The following is a 16,104-nucleotide window of genomic DNA, read 5'->3' as shown; positions in this document are numbered from 1 at the left end:
AAACGAAGCTAATTTGAGAAACCACCGAGCACCTTTTATTTAACTAGGAACTAAAACTAAAATATAAAATTCAGTTTCACACCAAATTCGTAGCATTTAGTCCTCAGCCAAACCGTCATGGTCAATCCAAACTGTGGGTGAAAACAAATGTAGCCTATTTCCTGCACCTTTTTTGGCTTTCGCATCAGATTTGTTGCAACTTCCTTCATTTCTCTCTCCAGTCATGTAAACGTTGATTACTTGTATTTTCAAAGTTATTACGACATGCAATTTATTGACCTGTAGAAAAAGGAGTTGTTTGTATTAGGATAAGACCCCTGCATATTTTCTATAACAATTTTCCTATGACAATGTCATCCCAAAATCCCGAAACTATGACAGCAATATGTTTATGAATGAAATATGCAATGCTTAAATAAAACACGTATGCTGAATCAACTGTTATCAATTTACTGTCAATCTACTTTCACTTTAAGTAACAAAAATAGTGTGACATTATTATTTTTTACATTTGTACACATAAATAAGCTCGCAAATATCAACCTCGAAGATTTGTACACAATTTTGCTGAAGCCTGGCGTGCTAATATGCAATTTTTGGAGGAAAACGGCGCAGGTTTTTGTGATTGAAGCATTTGTTGATTGCTAAAGGTTTAACTAAAATAAACCAACCGGGTGCGAAAGATGATGAAAATACATCTCACAAATCAGGCAAAGCTGCAGCTTGCGTTAGGAAGACTTATAACGGGTATTAATGCTCACAATTACAATAGTGATGGGAAAATGAAGCTCCACGAAACACTTGTAATGATTTCTTCCTGTAGGTAGTGCTCTTTGCTTAAAACTAGTGCATTGGCAATTGTTCATCTGTACTTATAAGTGACATTTGGGGCTGAGGGACAGTTTCTTTTTAAATACAAGTGCCTCAAAGCTTCATTTACCCATCAATACTCACAACATATCCTTGTCTTGTGTTCCTAATAAATCATACTGACTTGTAATGGCTAGTTCGGTATGCAAGCACTAAAAAAAACCCAGGTTATGTATTTAGTTGGCAATTGTGATAAATTAAAATAAACAAAGTATCCATGTACAATATTTCCTGGACTATAAGGCAACCTAAAAAAACAAAACGGTAAGAAATTTAACGGTGTACCTTATAACCTGGGGCACTCTTTATACAGGAAAATATGTTTGATAAAATTGGAAATGCATACAGTGTTTATTCTTACTACGCGAGGTTTTACGGTATGATACCGTGTTTGTGCAATGATTGATCGGGTGATGTTTTGACCAATATCACATGATATTGTATGTCACGGGAATCGAACGCAGGTACCAGCAGTGATATCGGCGAAACCTAACCACTACACCACTAGTGATACAGATGACATTCGAAAAGGCAATTTTTTACTCGCTTGTGCTAGAGACAAATGTGACAGGATAGCGAAAACAGAGTTGCCCTGAAAGATATAAATAAATGCAAAGTCCGAATTATCACAAGATACACCAAGGAGTTGTTTCCCTTGTTGTGCTTTCTTTGCGTTATATATTCTCGTATTTCGCAATGATTTTCTTCTTTGACTCGATCTTTGTTGTCAATGTTTTCCGCTTTACCTTCCCCTTATTACTAACTTTTTTGAGACCCATAATTATGGACAGAAAAGAGAAATGAAACAATTAAAATCTCAATAAAATTAGATGTGGTCCCTCATAAGTACAATTGGTACGGCACCAATTGACTGAACAGAAAGAAGTGAATTATGGCCATCTACTGTGTAATTGAGTCCCCGGTTTTTCTTCTCTTAGAATTTTGCCAGGGCTAAGGCTCGCGATCTGCCGAAAACGGGTCCGTGATCCACATATGGGTCCGGACTTATCAGTTGAGAAATACTGTTTTAGACACAGTCTCTCTCATATCCTAAAAAGGGAGTGGAGATATGTTTTTAGTCAAAGGAGTAAATTTCCCAAAAAGGCGTGTTAACTTTCGTCGTCCGAGTCGAACCCGAAAAGAGACGAGCAGGTGTTAAGTGCTTTGTGTTTCTGGAGTTCTTTGATGCTGTCGAAGTTAGACAGACACTCGTCGCATCGGTGTCGGACCTTCTCGTTGCGGTTGGCTTTTTTAAAGGACGCCTCGGGCCTCATGCTAATATAGGTGTATCTGGAATAATTGAAAGGGTGATTGATTGTGTGGGGTTGAGGGTGCATGCTGTTCCTCTTTGGCATCGACAATTCCGATTCGTTGATGTACGTGGAGGGCGGCGTACGGGCAATGGCCGGAGAGGAAGAATCTTGAGGGGTGAAACCTTTGGGGTTGTTGATGGCCGGCGCTGCGTTTTCAGTTTCATTGGTTGGTGTGATGTTTTTCTCCAGCTCCTTGTTGCCCAATGCGTCTTCGGGGGGCTCCTTGCATGTAAAGCGAAATTTCTTTTTATGGTGCTTTTTATGCTTGCTTCCTTTGGAGCCGTGGCCATGTTTCCCTTCCTCGAGTCCGTTGACAGGCACCTGCGTGGGCTCCGCCACCTTTGGGACATCCGTTTCAGTTTTCGCCTCGTTTGCACTTTCTGTGGTTTTCTGTTCCCCCAATCCCTCCTGATTTGCTTGCTCGACCTCCTCTGCCTTGACTCTTTGCATCCACAGCTCCTGGATGCTTTGCTTCTGTTGCCGGTTGAGGTCTGGCTGAGGCACAGGCAGGTAGTGTCGCCACTCATGGTCGAAGAGGCTAAGTATGTTGCAGAAGCGCTTGTTGCAGTTGGCAAAAGCACACACGGGGGTGAAAGGCTTGTGGGTTTTCATGTGCGTTTGGAGTTCATGGACAGCCAGGAAGCGCTGGTCGCACTGCTCGTGGAAGCAGAAGTGCGGCAGGGACGGGTCGTGGCGTCTCGTGTGATCCTTGTAATACTGGATGAAGTGGAGGTAGCTGAAATCCCAAAAAAACATCAATGAAAGGGAAAAGGAATTTACAGCAGAGGTTACTAACCATTTTGGAGCTAAGAGCTACTTTTTTTGTTACTGATTGATGCAAAGGAATTCCAGTTTGTAAATAACTACTTCAAATTCCGGAATACAGGCCGCGACTTTTGTCACCAGCTTTCAGACCTACGACTTATGCAATGATGTGGCTTATTTATGCACCCCTGCCTTTACCGCGCCCGAGCAGTAAGAGCAAGACAGTTTGAATGTATGTGTTGAGGAAGACACAAGTTTAATGTAACTTCGCACTTTGCAATAATAGAATAAGCATTAATACACCCTCATCATGGAAAAGGAGTCAATCGAAACGGGAGCGCTAACTACCGCTAGATGGCAGTGTGTCCATACAAATACAAAATATTGAATACAGTTTCCCATAAGGTACCAGTCAAAGCTACCCCTGAGGCACTTTCTGTAATTTTAATTTTATGCGGAGTGTAGTCCAGTGTACCCTATACATGCAAAATATCGGACAAAAGACCATTTAAAAAATAATCTTAGCACCAAGCATTTCATGCAAATAACTGCCCACTGCTTTGTGCCATGATCTCACAAAATTCAATGTGAAACACTGGCTGCTATCTTAAGGTCTGTTCACTGTGACAATGCTCATCTTTAAAGATGGTTTACTAACTTAAAAAAAAAAAATCTTCTTGCTGATGCCATCTTCTGGCTGAAATCATCATTGCAGCCTCTTTCATGCCGCTTCTGTGGCGCGTGCACGTAGGTCTATCTCAGACGTCCTCGGATAAAACTCTTGGGTTTGGGTTAGCATTTGAACCGTATTTGAAAGAGTCCTTTTCGTTCACATTTTTAAGCCTGGAATAAAAAATAAATAAGCCCGAGCATGAAATCCCCCCCTGCCCCATTCCCCCGTCTCCTTTCATCCAGCCTAATGCGCTCCGTGGCCAGAACACCGAAGATAAAAGTATGATAAAACCAGATGGATGCAGTGAAAATTAAAAAAATATATAAGTAGAGGCTATTTGAACTCAGTCGGGCATTGTTAACGCATACTTAAAGGTGGTGTATGTAACTTCAAAAATATTTTAAAATAATTTTGAAATAATAAATGCAGCTACTATTGTTGCGCGTCAAGCATGTGAAAATACTAGATGTGCTTGAATAATCTCTTCCTTTTCTGGGGGGTTTGGGTTGGCGATTGGACTGTATTTGAAATAGTCCTTTTCTTTCTTCCACCATTTTCATCATAGAATAAAAGAAAACAGCCAGCACGCACCTGAAATCACTCTCCTCCCCCCCATGCCTCTTACCTCCTTTCCTCGAGGCTTACGCGCTCTGTGTAATAATATGATAAAAGCAGATCGGCGTGGTAAAAAAATATATGTAAAGGCTCTTTGAACTCAGTAGGGTATCGTTAACACATACTTTAAGAGAAAATATTCAATTTAAAACCTTTTAAAGAGACTTCAAACAATACACCACATCTATAATAGAGAATTTATCTATTTCTAAATAATTTAAGGATACCTCAAACAACGCACGGCATCTTTAAACTTTGTGATTGTAACTTAAAGGCAGCTTTTAAAATAAATAACTTCTAATTAGCAAAGTATTTTCTAGTATACTGGTTGACAATTCCATCACATTGAAAAGGCCGTGCTAGTGGGCAAAATTCTTACCGACTGCAGAAGATGCATTTGTGGTTGGTCCAGATGAAAGTCTTCTCCAGCACCTGGTCCTCATTCATGTGCCACTTGACGGCGTGCCTGATCAGAGTGGAGCTGTGTCTGATGAAGACTCGATCGCAGAACTGGGACGGGCACAGCACATACTGGCCGAGAATGTCGTAGCCATTTTCGCCTGCCTCGTCCCCGTTAGCCGTCCCAGCGCTTCTGATGACTATCAGGTCGTCTTGAATGACCATCTGCTCGGGTTTGAAATCCAACAGCATCGTGGGGGCGGGGGCTTTGTTCTTGTTCAAACCTAGCGACTTTTTGATGGTGCTGCGCACGTTTCGGACAATTCGATCCTCTCGGCTTAGTTGGGAAACTTTGTCTCTGCCGAGTTTTGGCACTTCGTCTTTCGGGGTGAATCTTACCCCCCGCACGTCCGCCTGCTCACTTTCTGCCTCTTTTGGGGTTTTGACTGCCTTTTCTTCAGAGACCGTTTTCTGGTTCTTGCACATTTCTTCGATATGCTCCCAAATGTGCTTTTTGCCCACTACAAAGTCTTGCATGACTTTTCCACAGACAATGCACTTTTTGCGCTTCTTTAAGTGAGCAATAGAATGCCTCAAAACATTCAAGCCTCTATAGTTTTTCTTGCAAGAATTGCAGTAGAAACTCAGTTGACTGTATTTTTGTTTTTGAAGATGCTTTTCTCCACTTGTATTCACTTTGACCTAAAACGAAGGAAAAGAAACAGTTCAAGCTGATACAGATCAGGGAGAAGAAATACATTTAAAAGGATACATCAATCACCTAGTAATCAACCTCAACGTGACTTAATGGGTGGATGGATGGATGGCTCAAAAAAAAATTCCTGTAAAATAATTCTGTATTTGTTTATGGTTAAAGCTGTGTGACAGGGACCAGTATAGGATCAACAAAAAACCAAAACGAAATAAATATTGTGCAAGTTCTCCCACTTGAAAATATTAGAGAGGCCTGTGATTGTCAATATGGGTAAACCTCAATAATGAGACAGAATGTGGAAAAAGAACTATAAAATCACATCGTTTGACTTTTAATTTTTGCAAATCATGTTGGATAAATATGTATTTGGCCAATAACTAAAGTTATTCTCAATACTTTGTTATGTACCCTTTGTTGGTAATAACAGAGGCCAAACGTTTTCTTAACTCTTCACAACCTTTTTTTGCACTGGTGCTGGAATTTTGGCCCATTTTTCTATGCAAATCTCCTCTAGAGCAGTGGTATTTTGGGGCTGTCGTTGGGCAACATGGACTTTCAACTCCATTCCCACAGAATGCGCTCTAGTGTACCGCAGACGGGCCTGGAAGTGTACTGGCTTCCACGTCTGGCAGTGCATGATTTGAGTCCTTGGCTACGCATTATTAATGATAGGCTTGGTCACTGTGGTCCAAGCTCTCTGTAGGTCATTCATTAGGTCGCCCCGTGTGGTTCTGGGATTTTTGATCACTGTTTTTGTTATCATTGTGATGCCATGAGGTGATAGCTTGCATTAAGCACCAGATCGAGGGAGAGTAGCAGTAGTCTTCTATGTCTTCCAATTTCTGATAATTGCTCCCGTAGTTTATTTCCCTACACAAAGCATTTCACACATTGCAGGTTTAGTTTCCCCAGCCTGGTGCAGGTCTAGAATTTTATCTCTGGTGTTCTTCGTCAGCCCTTTGGTCTTGGCCAGAGTGGAGTTTGGAGTGTGACTGCCTGAGGTTGTGGACAGGTGTCTTTTACACTGTTAATGAGTCAAATCAGGTGCCATAAATACAAGTAGGGAGTGGAGCAACGTTAGACCTTGTTAGACCTCATTAGAAGAAGTTAGACATCTTTTACAGACAGAAATCTTGCTAGTTTGTGGGTTATCAAATACTTATTTCTCACTCCAATTTGGAAATAAATTGTTACAAATTAAACAATGTCATTTTCTTTTTCTCACCATGTGTCTTTGTTCTGACATAAAAGATTAAAGTAGCATTGGATTTTTGTCAACAGCATGTCGGCGAAGTGGTTAGCGCGTGTGCAGCACCGTTCTCAAGTCATGAGATCGAACCTTCCTGAGTGGAGTATACATGTACTCCCTGTGCTTGCGTGGGTTTCCTCCGGGCACTCCGGTTTCCTCCCACATTCCAAAAACATGCATGTCAGGTCGATTGGCCAATCCAAATTGTCCCTAGCGAGTGAGTTGTCTATCTCTGTGTGCCCTGTGACTGGCAGGCAACCAGTTCAGGGTGTCCCCTGCCCACTGCCCAAGGATAGCTGGGATGGGCTCCAGCACCCCGCGACCCTACTGAAGATAAGCGGAGCAGATAATGAATGAATGAATGAATGTTTTTTTGTCAACTTTTACTCAGGGGAAAAATTAGACAGAAAATGTGAAAGAAAAAAACTGCAATTATTATGGATATCGACCGGTAGGAAATATTCATTTATTTTTTCATATCGCCCAGGCCTAATACCAGCCATATTTGAAAGTAAAGTAATCCCTCGGTTATCGCGGTTAATGGGGACCAAACCACCCGCGAAAAGTGAAAATCCGCGAAGTAGCGACGCCCCTTCAAAAATACTTAAAAAAAAAAAAGAAAATTAAAAAAAAAAAATATTTTTAAAAATTATTTTATTTTATTATTATTTTTTAGACCCGGTTAATGGGGACCAAAACCACCCGCGAAAAATGAAAATCCGTGAAGTACCGACGCCCCTTCAAAAATGCTTAAAAAAAATAAAATAATATATATATATATATATATATATACATACATATTTTATTATTATTTTTTAGACCGGCGAAGCTCTGAACCCGCGAACGTGGAACCGCGAAGTAGCGATGTCCCAACTGTATTAGAATTGGCAACTTTGGCCTAGAGCATTATCAGCTGCTCCCTTGAGGCCATTTTATGAACAGAAAGAAGGTTGACATTTGAATAACAAAATATTGCCATTTTAAGTATTCCTCAGTTAAAAAGAAAACATCCTCAAATTAAAGTCATGTATGAAACATGCCTATCAACTTAACTAACCTTCACCTTTGATTTTTCAGATTCCGCAATGATTGGAGTCCCTTTCTCAGACTTAGTATCTTTTGTGGACATATTTTCTGGATGCACAGTTTCAATGCCTGTGAACTTTAGATGGTAATTATGCATCAAATCTATTGGAAAGTCCTGTAGTAGTTCATCAAACTCTGAATTATTTTCCACAGCTGTGCAAACACTTTGAGGTCCAGTAGAACAAGAACAATAAAGGGAATCATTCCTCTGGCGTTGACTGCAGTCATTCTGTTTGCCCTTTACGTCCCCAGGTTGCGTCTGGATGTGCATATGCTGGGGTCCATCCTCCAGGTGAGGCATTTTTATCTCCGTGCGTTCTGTATCAGATTCTTCCCCCAGACAAGATTTCTCCTCTGGTATGGATAGTTCATTATCAGGGTAAGAGAGCTCCGTTTTTGAAGCAGGTTTCCTCCCCCGCTTTTTCCCATTCAGTACGACCACCTTCTCTTGGACAGTCTGTGGCTCCTCTATCCTGGGGACACCTTGCAACCATCGTTTCTTCTTGTCTTTCCTTTTTAAAATTTGGCTTTTCACACATTGGGAGAGGTATTCTCGCTTTTGATTTAGGGGGAGCTTGACAGAATGTTCCCTTTTAGAATGAGCGCGTCGGAGGGAATAAACTGATTTTTGAAGCAGAGCGCTTGGTTTGAAGTTGTACATGTATTCCGGGTCATCGCCTTGGTCGATGTCCTCATCAGACAAAAGTTGGGCTTTCCTTTTCAATCGACGGCCCCACTTTCTCTTCAAAGGTGCATTACTAGGCAAGCTTACCTTATGGCTTTCAGAAGTACGTTCCAGTAGAGGTGGTGCTTTCGCAGATTCAATCGCAGTGCAATTGTTGGAATTTAAATCTTGAACATGACTATCAGTAGCACAAGTAGTTGACAATGCCTCATAGTAGCACAGCTCTTCCTCCTCCTCTTCTTTTTCTTCTTGACTCATTTCACTGATAAGAGCATCTTTTGTTACTTTGTCGTCTATCAACTCCAAGCAGCGTGTCCTGAGGGCCAGGAGGCTCCAGAACTCTGGGTCAAAAGACATATGTTCCTTCAACATCTGGAAAATGAAATACAAAAAAAAAGTAAAAATGTTACTCTATTGCAGTGGTTCTCAAATAGTGGGGGAGCCTCTTTTAAGGAGGGCGCAGGTGCGTTCAAACTCTCGAAACTTATTTTTAACCTTCCCAGAAAAAAGTGTGATCAACCTATACTACAGTAAAGAGCAGTGTTGCTTTTATTGGCAGAGTATTCTGTTTACATTTAGCCTCCACCCAGTACGTATTGAGCAGCATGATTATGAAGTGTAGACTTAAGTGGAGCAGACCCTAAGAAAAAATATTTAACAAGGATGAGGAGAGGCTAAGAGAGCCGGGGTTGAAGAGAAACTAAAATTTCCTCACAAAAGCTAAGATGAAGAAGTTTGACAAAAAAGATGTAGCACGAAGCTTCACTGTCTCCACGGTGGAAGACGAGCAAAAACCGGAGTGCTTGATATGTTAAACTGTAGCAGCGGACAGCATGAATGCTGAAAAAACAAGCTGTCACTTGAAGACATTACACCCGAATCATGTTAGTAAGACACTTTATTAGCGAAATTGTGCCGAAAGGCGTAGATTTGGCGTGGCAGGAGGTGACGTGTCTCCCCAGGGGGGTGCGTTACAGCATATAATTGAAAACTATTGCTCTATTTTAACTAGCGGCTAGCATATTCAATCTATTTTCTCCTGACCCCACCTGCATCATTTTGAAGCGAATGTTGGTTGGGACGAGGCGGTGGTGAGGATGCGGCTCCTGGTCAGGATGCTTGTAGAGTAGGCGCACCGTTCGGTACGCTTCCAAAGTCCGCTCAAGGCAGAAAACCAGCAGGGCACACGCTCTACAGATTTCCAAATCTCTGGGCATGAGGAAGGCGATGGTCTTGCACACCAGAGACCGGACAACATTGTCAGCTTGTGTGTCACAAAGCTGCAGGGCCCTGGTGCAGAGCTCCAAGCAGGCTTGCACTCCATCACTGCCCAGCTGTCACAACAAACATTGAGAAGAAAAGGGGTGCCTTTCAGTCAGCGAAATATATCTCGTTTTATTCACGGTTCACATCTTAAGAGTCGTCATCCAACTGAAAGCTACATACATTTATTCTCACGTAAAGAAACCTTCAACTGCGCGTCATTTTTATGACGAATGTACTTAAACCATAACCAAACGACATTATTAAGTGGTGCCGAGTTATCATTCAAAAAAAGACTTCTGAAATTACAAAATATGCTTGGAATCTCTGGCATTCCATAAAAAAATAATCTGAGCCCTACCTCTGCGGTGATTATTTTAATGAAGGGAAAGATGGCGCGCACGTTTGTTGCAGATAAAGCCAGACGCGTGCACTCAGTCAGGAAGTGGGGTTTTGATGGGTTCGCTCGAAGATGCAACCTGCTCCAAATGAACACCAGGTCCCTAGCAGAAAAAAACAAAGGAACAGTTTATAAAAATAAATATTGTATACAACCCAAAACAAACACACACCAATGCAATTTGGGTAGCATATTGCACGAACACAAAACAAACAAACTAAACACATCCAAATTCTAAAACAGTTTTTTAGACAGGAAATGAATAAAAACATTAGATTACAACGGGCTCAGTACCAGAAACCAAACGAATAAGTCAGGTTCGGCCAGGTTCATGCATACCTGTATATACGTGTGGGCTGAATTGGCTGTTTTTTTCAGGCCCGAACTTACCTCTACACTTGGCTGTTATTTCTAAATTTTAATACATTCTATTTTATTAGTATTGAATTTTATATGTCAAATCAACACAAGCTCCCAGTTGAATTTCAGCACAAAAAGAATCAGTTTTAAAAAAAAGTTCTTACCATATAAAAAGTGGGTTTGCACTGTTTAGCTGCTGTTCAAGGAAAACTCTGCACAGTGACAAAAGAAGCTCCTCTTTTTCCACTTGCTCTGTGTTACAGATGATCTCCACCGCATCGTGACTATCAATCTCTGCCATCTAACAAGCATTAGGGCATTTAGCTTGACTAACTTGTGCTAATAATGAAACTGGAATGCAGCTTCCATCCTAAGTACCTGCTTGTGAAGGTGTTCATGCAGCGAGGCCTTGAAGAGACAGGTCAAGTAGGCCTGGTGCAGGTACAGGTGTTTTCCAGGCAAGTGGTTCTCTAGGCAGACTTTAGCTAAGGCCATAGCTTCCCGTATTCGGTCACATGCTTGCAGATACCGAATTCGCAGCTCCAAAAAAACAGGCAGCTCTGATTTTATATAATCTTCCACTGTGTAAGAAAGACCAACAACATAATATACAAATACGTGATTATTCATACAATAAATTCTGTTTTGTATTTGATAAGAAAATGATATCCACTTTACCCTCTTTGGAAGGCAAATCTGTCTCCTTCAAAATTGCTTGCAACACCTGGTTCTCCCACGGACCGCCAGCGTTTATGATGAGTTTAGCATGATGAAAATAAACATTCCTGTACCGTAGAAGCTCAATGTGACAGGTCTAAGAGAAAAAACATAAAATAATAAATATGTTAAAAAAAAGTCATTGAATTATGTAATCGAGTAGGTGAAGCACAGTGTGTTACCTGATAGGAGTCTAGAATGTCTTTTAAAGGTTTTTCTCCAAATTCTTCTTTACCGAAAAACAGTAAGAGCTCAAATATACTCCTGGAAGAAAAGAAAATTCAATTTGATAAATCTCAAAACTAACCAGGGGCTTCACTACATATGTAAAAAGGATCCTCACAAGGCAAGGCGGCTGAGAATATTCTGAACATGCTGACAGTCATCTGGGAATTTGGCTACGGCTTTTGTGAACCCGCACATCGCTGTTCGCAGTATCTTTAATTGAGGCAGAGGAACCTGCCACTGCCCTGTATATGATTCGACCAACTGCACATTGGGAAAAGAAAATCCAGAAACATGTTTTAAACACAGCAGCACAATAATTTGTCACATTCAACATCATGAAGGATTACTCCTGTATTAAATAGCAACATGTCTGTTTAAACTAAAACCTCAACCAGGGGACACAAATTAGTGTAAAAAATGGCCACGTTATACTAGACACTAGGGCTGCACGATTTTGAGAAAAAAAAAAATTGGGATTTTTCGGACCAGTATTGCAATTTCAATGTGATTTTCTATTATAAAAGAAAGGTGCATTTTCTGTGCTAGTTTTGTTATTCCATGAAGTGCTTAACCCTTGGATACAAGACCTACCATAAGTGGAGTCGTTCATTAGTGAAAAAAAACATGAATACTAATGGCATCATATCATACACATGTTTTATGAGGAATACTTGGAAATTGACATGATTACAACTTTTTTATTTTTAAAGATTTAGGAAAAAAACAACTCATGGGGTCATTTTTTAATTCCATTTATGAATTCAAGGCACGACTACAGGCATACTATTGACATGCTTTAACCTGCCTGCGGGCTGTCCCACTGTTGAGAACCAAAGACATGTCTATATGATGTCACCAGTGTTTGGTCTTTTGGGAGTCTCCAAATGGCCTCTTTTGAAAACGCCAAGAAATACCCTTAGAAAATTTATAAAATACTGATGTTTAGTTTTTCAGGTAGTAATCAAATCTTAGACCCGGGACCAGGTAAGGCTCATGGTGTTGTCCCAGCTGTTTCCCAGCTAAGATTCCCATGCTACACTCATCTGCAGGCATGTGATTGAAAAATCGGCCGAGAATAAAAACCTTAAGATCAGAATTTGAAAATAACACCCAGGTTCTCTACACATCGTCAAGCTCTAAAATACTGCAGCTTTGGTAAAAGTTTCTCTGATTTTTCAGGATCGATGAGTAAGAAATCTATTTGGTACTGGTTGATCTGACGGAAGAATTAGGAAACTAGGATGTTTACTGAAGGATCTTCTTTTATGCATATTTGTATGAATTGACTTGTTTCCATTAACCACTTCTTTTCTCATCCCTCTTGATACTCAAACTGACATGTGTAGACATTTGGGTGGAGCAGGGTGTAAACGGTAGAGGGAAGCTAATAAAGACAATTTAATTAGATGAAAAATAGCATTTCATATCAGTGTAAATTGAGACGATTCTCGGTGGACTTTTGACACATCGTCGAGTTATTTTCTTTAATGATTAGTACAGTTTTTTAGAAGTATGTCCTTTTAGTTTCCACATGCTTAAATAAAACGAAATATGAACCTTTTATAGCAAACAAAATCATTATTGTGATCTAACAATTACAAGAGTATACATGAAATTTTAAACACAATCCTAGATTTGAAGTGACATTTGCTCCAACAATGTAGCACTTGACAAGCTATTGCTAGCATTATGCTATCATTGTAAACAACCACTAAGTAAACCGTAATAACACATTTATTTTATCCAGGGAGGATTTTAACTATACATTAATTTTAAACTGGGTTTAATTAGTTTATTTATTTTATGTTTAATGACCAACAGACGAATTTATTACACAATAGCATCAGTCGTTCCTAGCCTGCTAACGTCAGGTAGGATCGCTATTAGTGTTGACAAGAGTCGACCCACCAATACGTCAAGAATATTGATCTTATATAGTTGCGACGTACCTCACAAAAGCCAGAACAATATTCTTTGCTTTTAAGGGCGGACGTGTCGCTGCAATATCGACCACATAACGACTCTAGGGCTGATTCCAGCCCGTCGATTTCTGCATCACTTTCGCTGTCCGCCATACTGGCTAGCGCATCGGGCGCATAGTCAAAGTTGCCAGGTTGACAAAAAAGGTCCCCCAATCCTGAACACCATCCAATCTGGCACCCCGACAAATCGAAAGTAAAACGTCAATCAGTGGCGACAACAAAGTAAATACAAAACTTAAATTATCTGCTTCAATAAATAACAAACAAAAGGGACAGTTTGTAGTATTTCGTGGTTTAACAATAGTGACACTATCAAGTGTGGAATAAATCTGGTACATCAGCGTTAGGATTAGAATGTCTAACTCGTATTTCAAAAGTATTTAAATAAAGCTTATTAGTATCGTCCAAAGTCAACGTATAAAATGTGTTGCTAGGCAGAGTTTAAACTGCTTTTTCAAAATATGCCATCAGGTGCATGCAGCACTTCCTAGATGTCATGTTACTTTTTGTGGGTATTTAATTTTGTATTCTATTTTAATATAATAAAGTATTTTGACGACCAATTTGTTGTCCATCTGTTTATGATATTATGGAAGATTGTGAACTCCTGCTTTCAGGGGCAGATTGTTCTTTTTTAGGGATAGGTTCACTGATTTGGGCAAATTGTAACATAAAATGCCTTTAAAGGGACATTATGAAGTAATTGGACCCGCTTAAATACATGAATAACTTCATTATAGATTCATAAATATACAAAACGCAAAACTAACTGGAAAAGGAGCTTTTTTTGCCAGAAAGTTCGTTTTTCAACAAAAATATGAAAGCCACAAGGGATGCAGTGCGTATTGTACCCTGCGATAATCAAAATTATGGAATACAATAGTTTTCCCCAGTGATTTAGGATCTAGTATCAGTATTGTCACAGGCCTGTCAATGTCTGGATGATCCCTGAAAAGTGGAATGATGCCTTATACTAAAAAACAACAGAGACAAGATGATGAAGCGGCTGTATCTGAGTGAGATCAGGAGGCTTCTTCTTCACTTGTGAGGCCTCTTCTCAAGGTTTCTTTTTCTTCACGCTGAGGTTTTGAGTTTTTCTTTGCCCGCATGTTGGTTTAAGATCAGACAATGGTGAATTTGTAATCCTGTGCAGTCCTTTGAGACATTTTTGTGATTGAGGGCTATACAAATAAATGTGACTTGACTTGACTTCTACTGGTAACCATAGAAACCAATACTATTTGTAACATGTGGGAGAACAAACCCCTACCCCAAAAAACAGCCTGGAGAGGGATGGGCGCAGCCAAAGTATACTTGCCCAAGACACCACCAGAAATGTTGCTTCATTGACCATAGCGGTTAAGAGATCAATCTTGTCAAGCTTTTTAAATACAGATTTTATTTAAGAAACATTCTACTTACATATAAAAATCAAACTGTCTTTAGGCTCATTTTAATGTACAGCTGTTTTAGTACCTTAATAAAAAGTCACAAACAAAATTTAAAATAGAAATAACGTAATCAAACCTCTTTTCATTCTTCAAGTTTTGTCAGAACCAGAACAGAAGGGGGACCCAGATGAGTAACGTTTTCTCACAAGCTTTATTTTACGGGAATGGGGCAGTCATGCGCGTGAACACAAATGCCAGTGATTCGGCTATCGCTGGGCGGAAGTAGTAAGACAGAAGACCTGCGTGGAAAAAACAGGGAGCCAGAGACCGACGAGGTTGATACAAACAGGCAGGATCGATACCAGCTACACGAGCAGATACCGGACAGGACGGGACAGACAGGATCGATACCATATACTGGAGACTGGATTCTGATATCAGACAGGACGAGACAGATGGGATCGATACCGGATACTGGAGACTGGGGCAAGATATCGGACAGGTTAAGACAGGCGGGATCGATACCGGATACTGTAGCAAGATATCAGACAGGACGAGATCGACACCGGATACTGGAGACTGTAGCAAGATATCGGACAGGACGGGACAGACGGGATCGATACCAGAGACTGGAGTCAGAAATCAAACAGGATGAGATAGATGGGATTGATACCGGACAGAGTCAAACCACACGTCTTGCGGGTGCAGAGGTTCGTTGATGGACTGACACAGGGTGAGTGAGAGCACTGAGCTTCAATAGGAGGGAAGCCAATCAGGCAACGAGCCGCAGCTGGCGCCAAACGGACGGGGCAAATTGAGGGCAATGGGCAATCGGGACATTATCACTTTGGTACACTACCGCCCCCTATAATTACAGATATTTGTCTCTCTTCTACTCACACAAACATATACAGTACACCCCAATACCAACCAACACTACCGCTTTACACATTAGACTACTGTTTAAAGTCCCTAAAAAAACGCCTACTACTTAAAAAAAAAAAATTCAAACAAAATAAAAAATATCCCAATTAGCGACTAGTATTTTACTCTGCTGATGCTTTACTTTGAAACAAAATTACGTCGTTGTGCGTAAATACCATCGCATTAGATTTCCGTTTTGGTAAAAGTTGGCCACTTTCGGTTTTAACCAAGCAGATGTTGAATGTTTTTTAAAAAATATTCTGCAAACGGATTGTGCGGTTAGCGCTTTAAAATACAGTGCATGATAAAAATCGACCGTTTTTTAATATCCAAAGGTTGGCACGTATCCCTATTCTACCCTCTCACTTCATTGACTCTCCCTCCTCTACCTGACTCATCAAAATCTATTAAAAGTCATAAACTAACTAAAAATTGCAAAAGCATCATTTGTTGAAGCCTATTAACTCAA

General features: G+C 40.4%; 1 protein-coding gene across 3 annotated transcripts; it reads right to left on the bottom strand.

Annotated features, from left to right (window-relative positions):
- Positions 1-429: 429 nt before the first annotated feature.
- On the bottom strand, positions 430-13,449 carry LOC148352667 (zinc finger protein 654-like). Of its 3 annotated transcripts, none has more exons than XM_088352288.1 (11): positions 13,288-13,449; positions 11,454-11,599; positions 11,293-11,374; positions 11,072-11,207; positions 10,772-10,974; positions 10,558-10,694; positions 9,995-10,136; positions 9,420-9,704; positions 7,657-8,742; positions 4,616-5,337; positions 430-2,919 (listed from the first exon to the last, which is right to left on the bottom strand). In XM_088352288.1, exons 1-11 carry the CDS (start codon positions 13,411-13,413, stop codon positions 1,980-1,982), a joined length of 4,005 nt encoding a protein of 1,334 aa, XP_088208414.1. In that variant the 5' UTR covers positions 13,414-13,449; the 3' UTR covers positions 430-1,979. The 3 variants fall into 3 exon arrangements, with proteins under 3 accessions (XP_088208414.1, XP_088208413.1, XP_088208415.1); XM_088352287.1 differs by having other exon boundaries at positions 7,663-8,742; positions 13,288-13,422; XM_088352289.1 differs by having other exon boundaries at positions 8,458-8,742; positions 13,288-13,422.
- Positions 13,450-16,104: the final 2,655 nt, after the last annotated feature.

The sequence above is a fragment of the Urocampus carinirostris genome, chromosome 14, assembly GCF_059441175.1.
Source record: "Urocampus carinirostris isolate Australia breed hairy pipefish chromosome 14, RoL_Ucar_1.0, whole genome shotgun sequence".
Taxonomy (NCBI): Eukaryota; Metazoa; Chordata; class Actinopteri; order Syngnathiformes; family Syngnathidae; genus Urocampus; species Urocampus carinirostris.
Note: the sequence above shows the minus strand (reverse complement) of the source record. Positions and strands in the feature narration are given on the sequence as shown.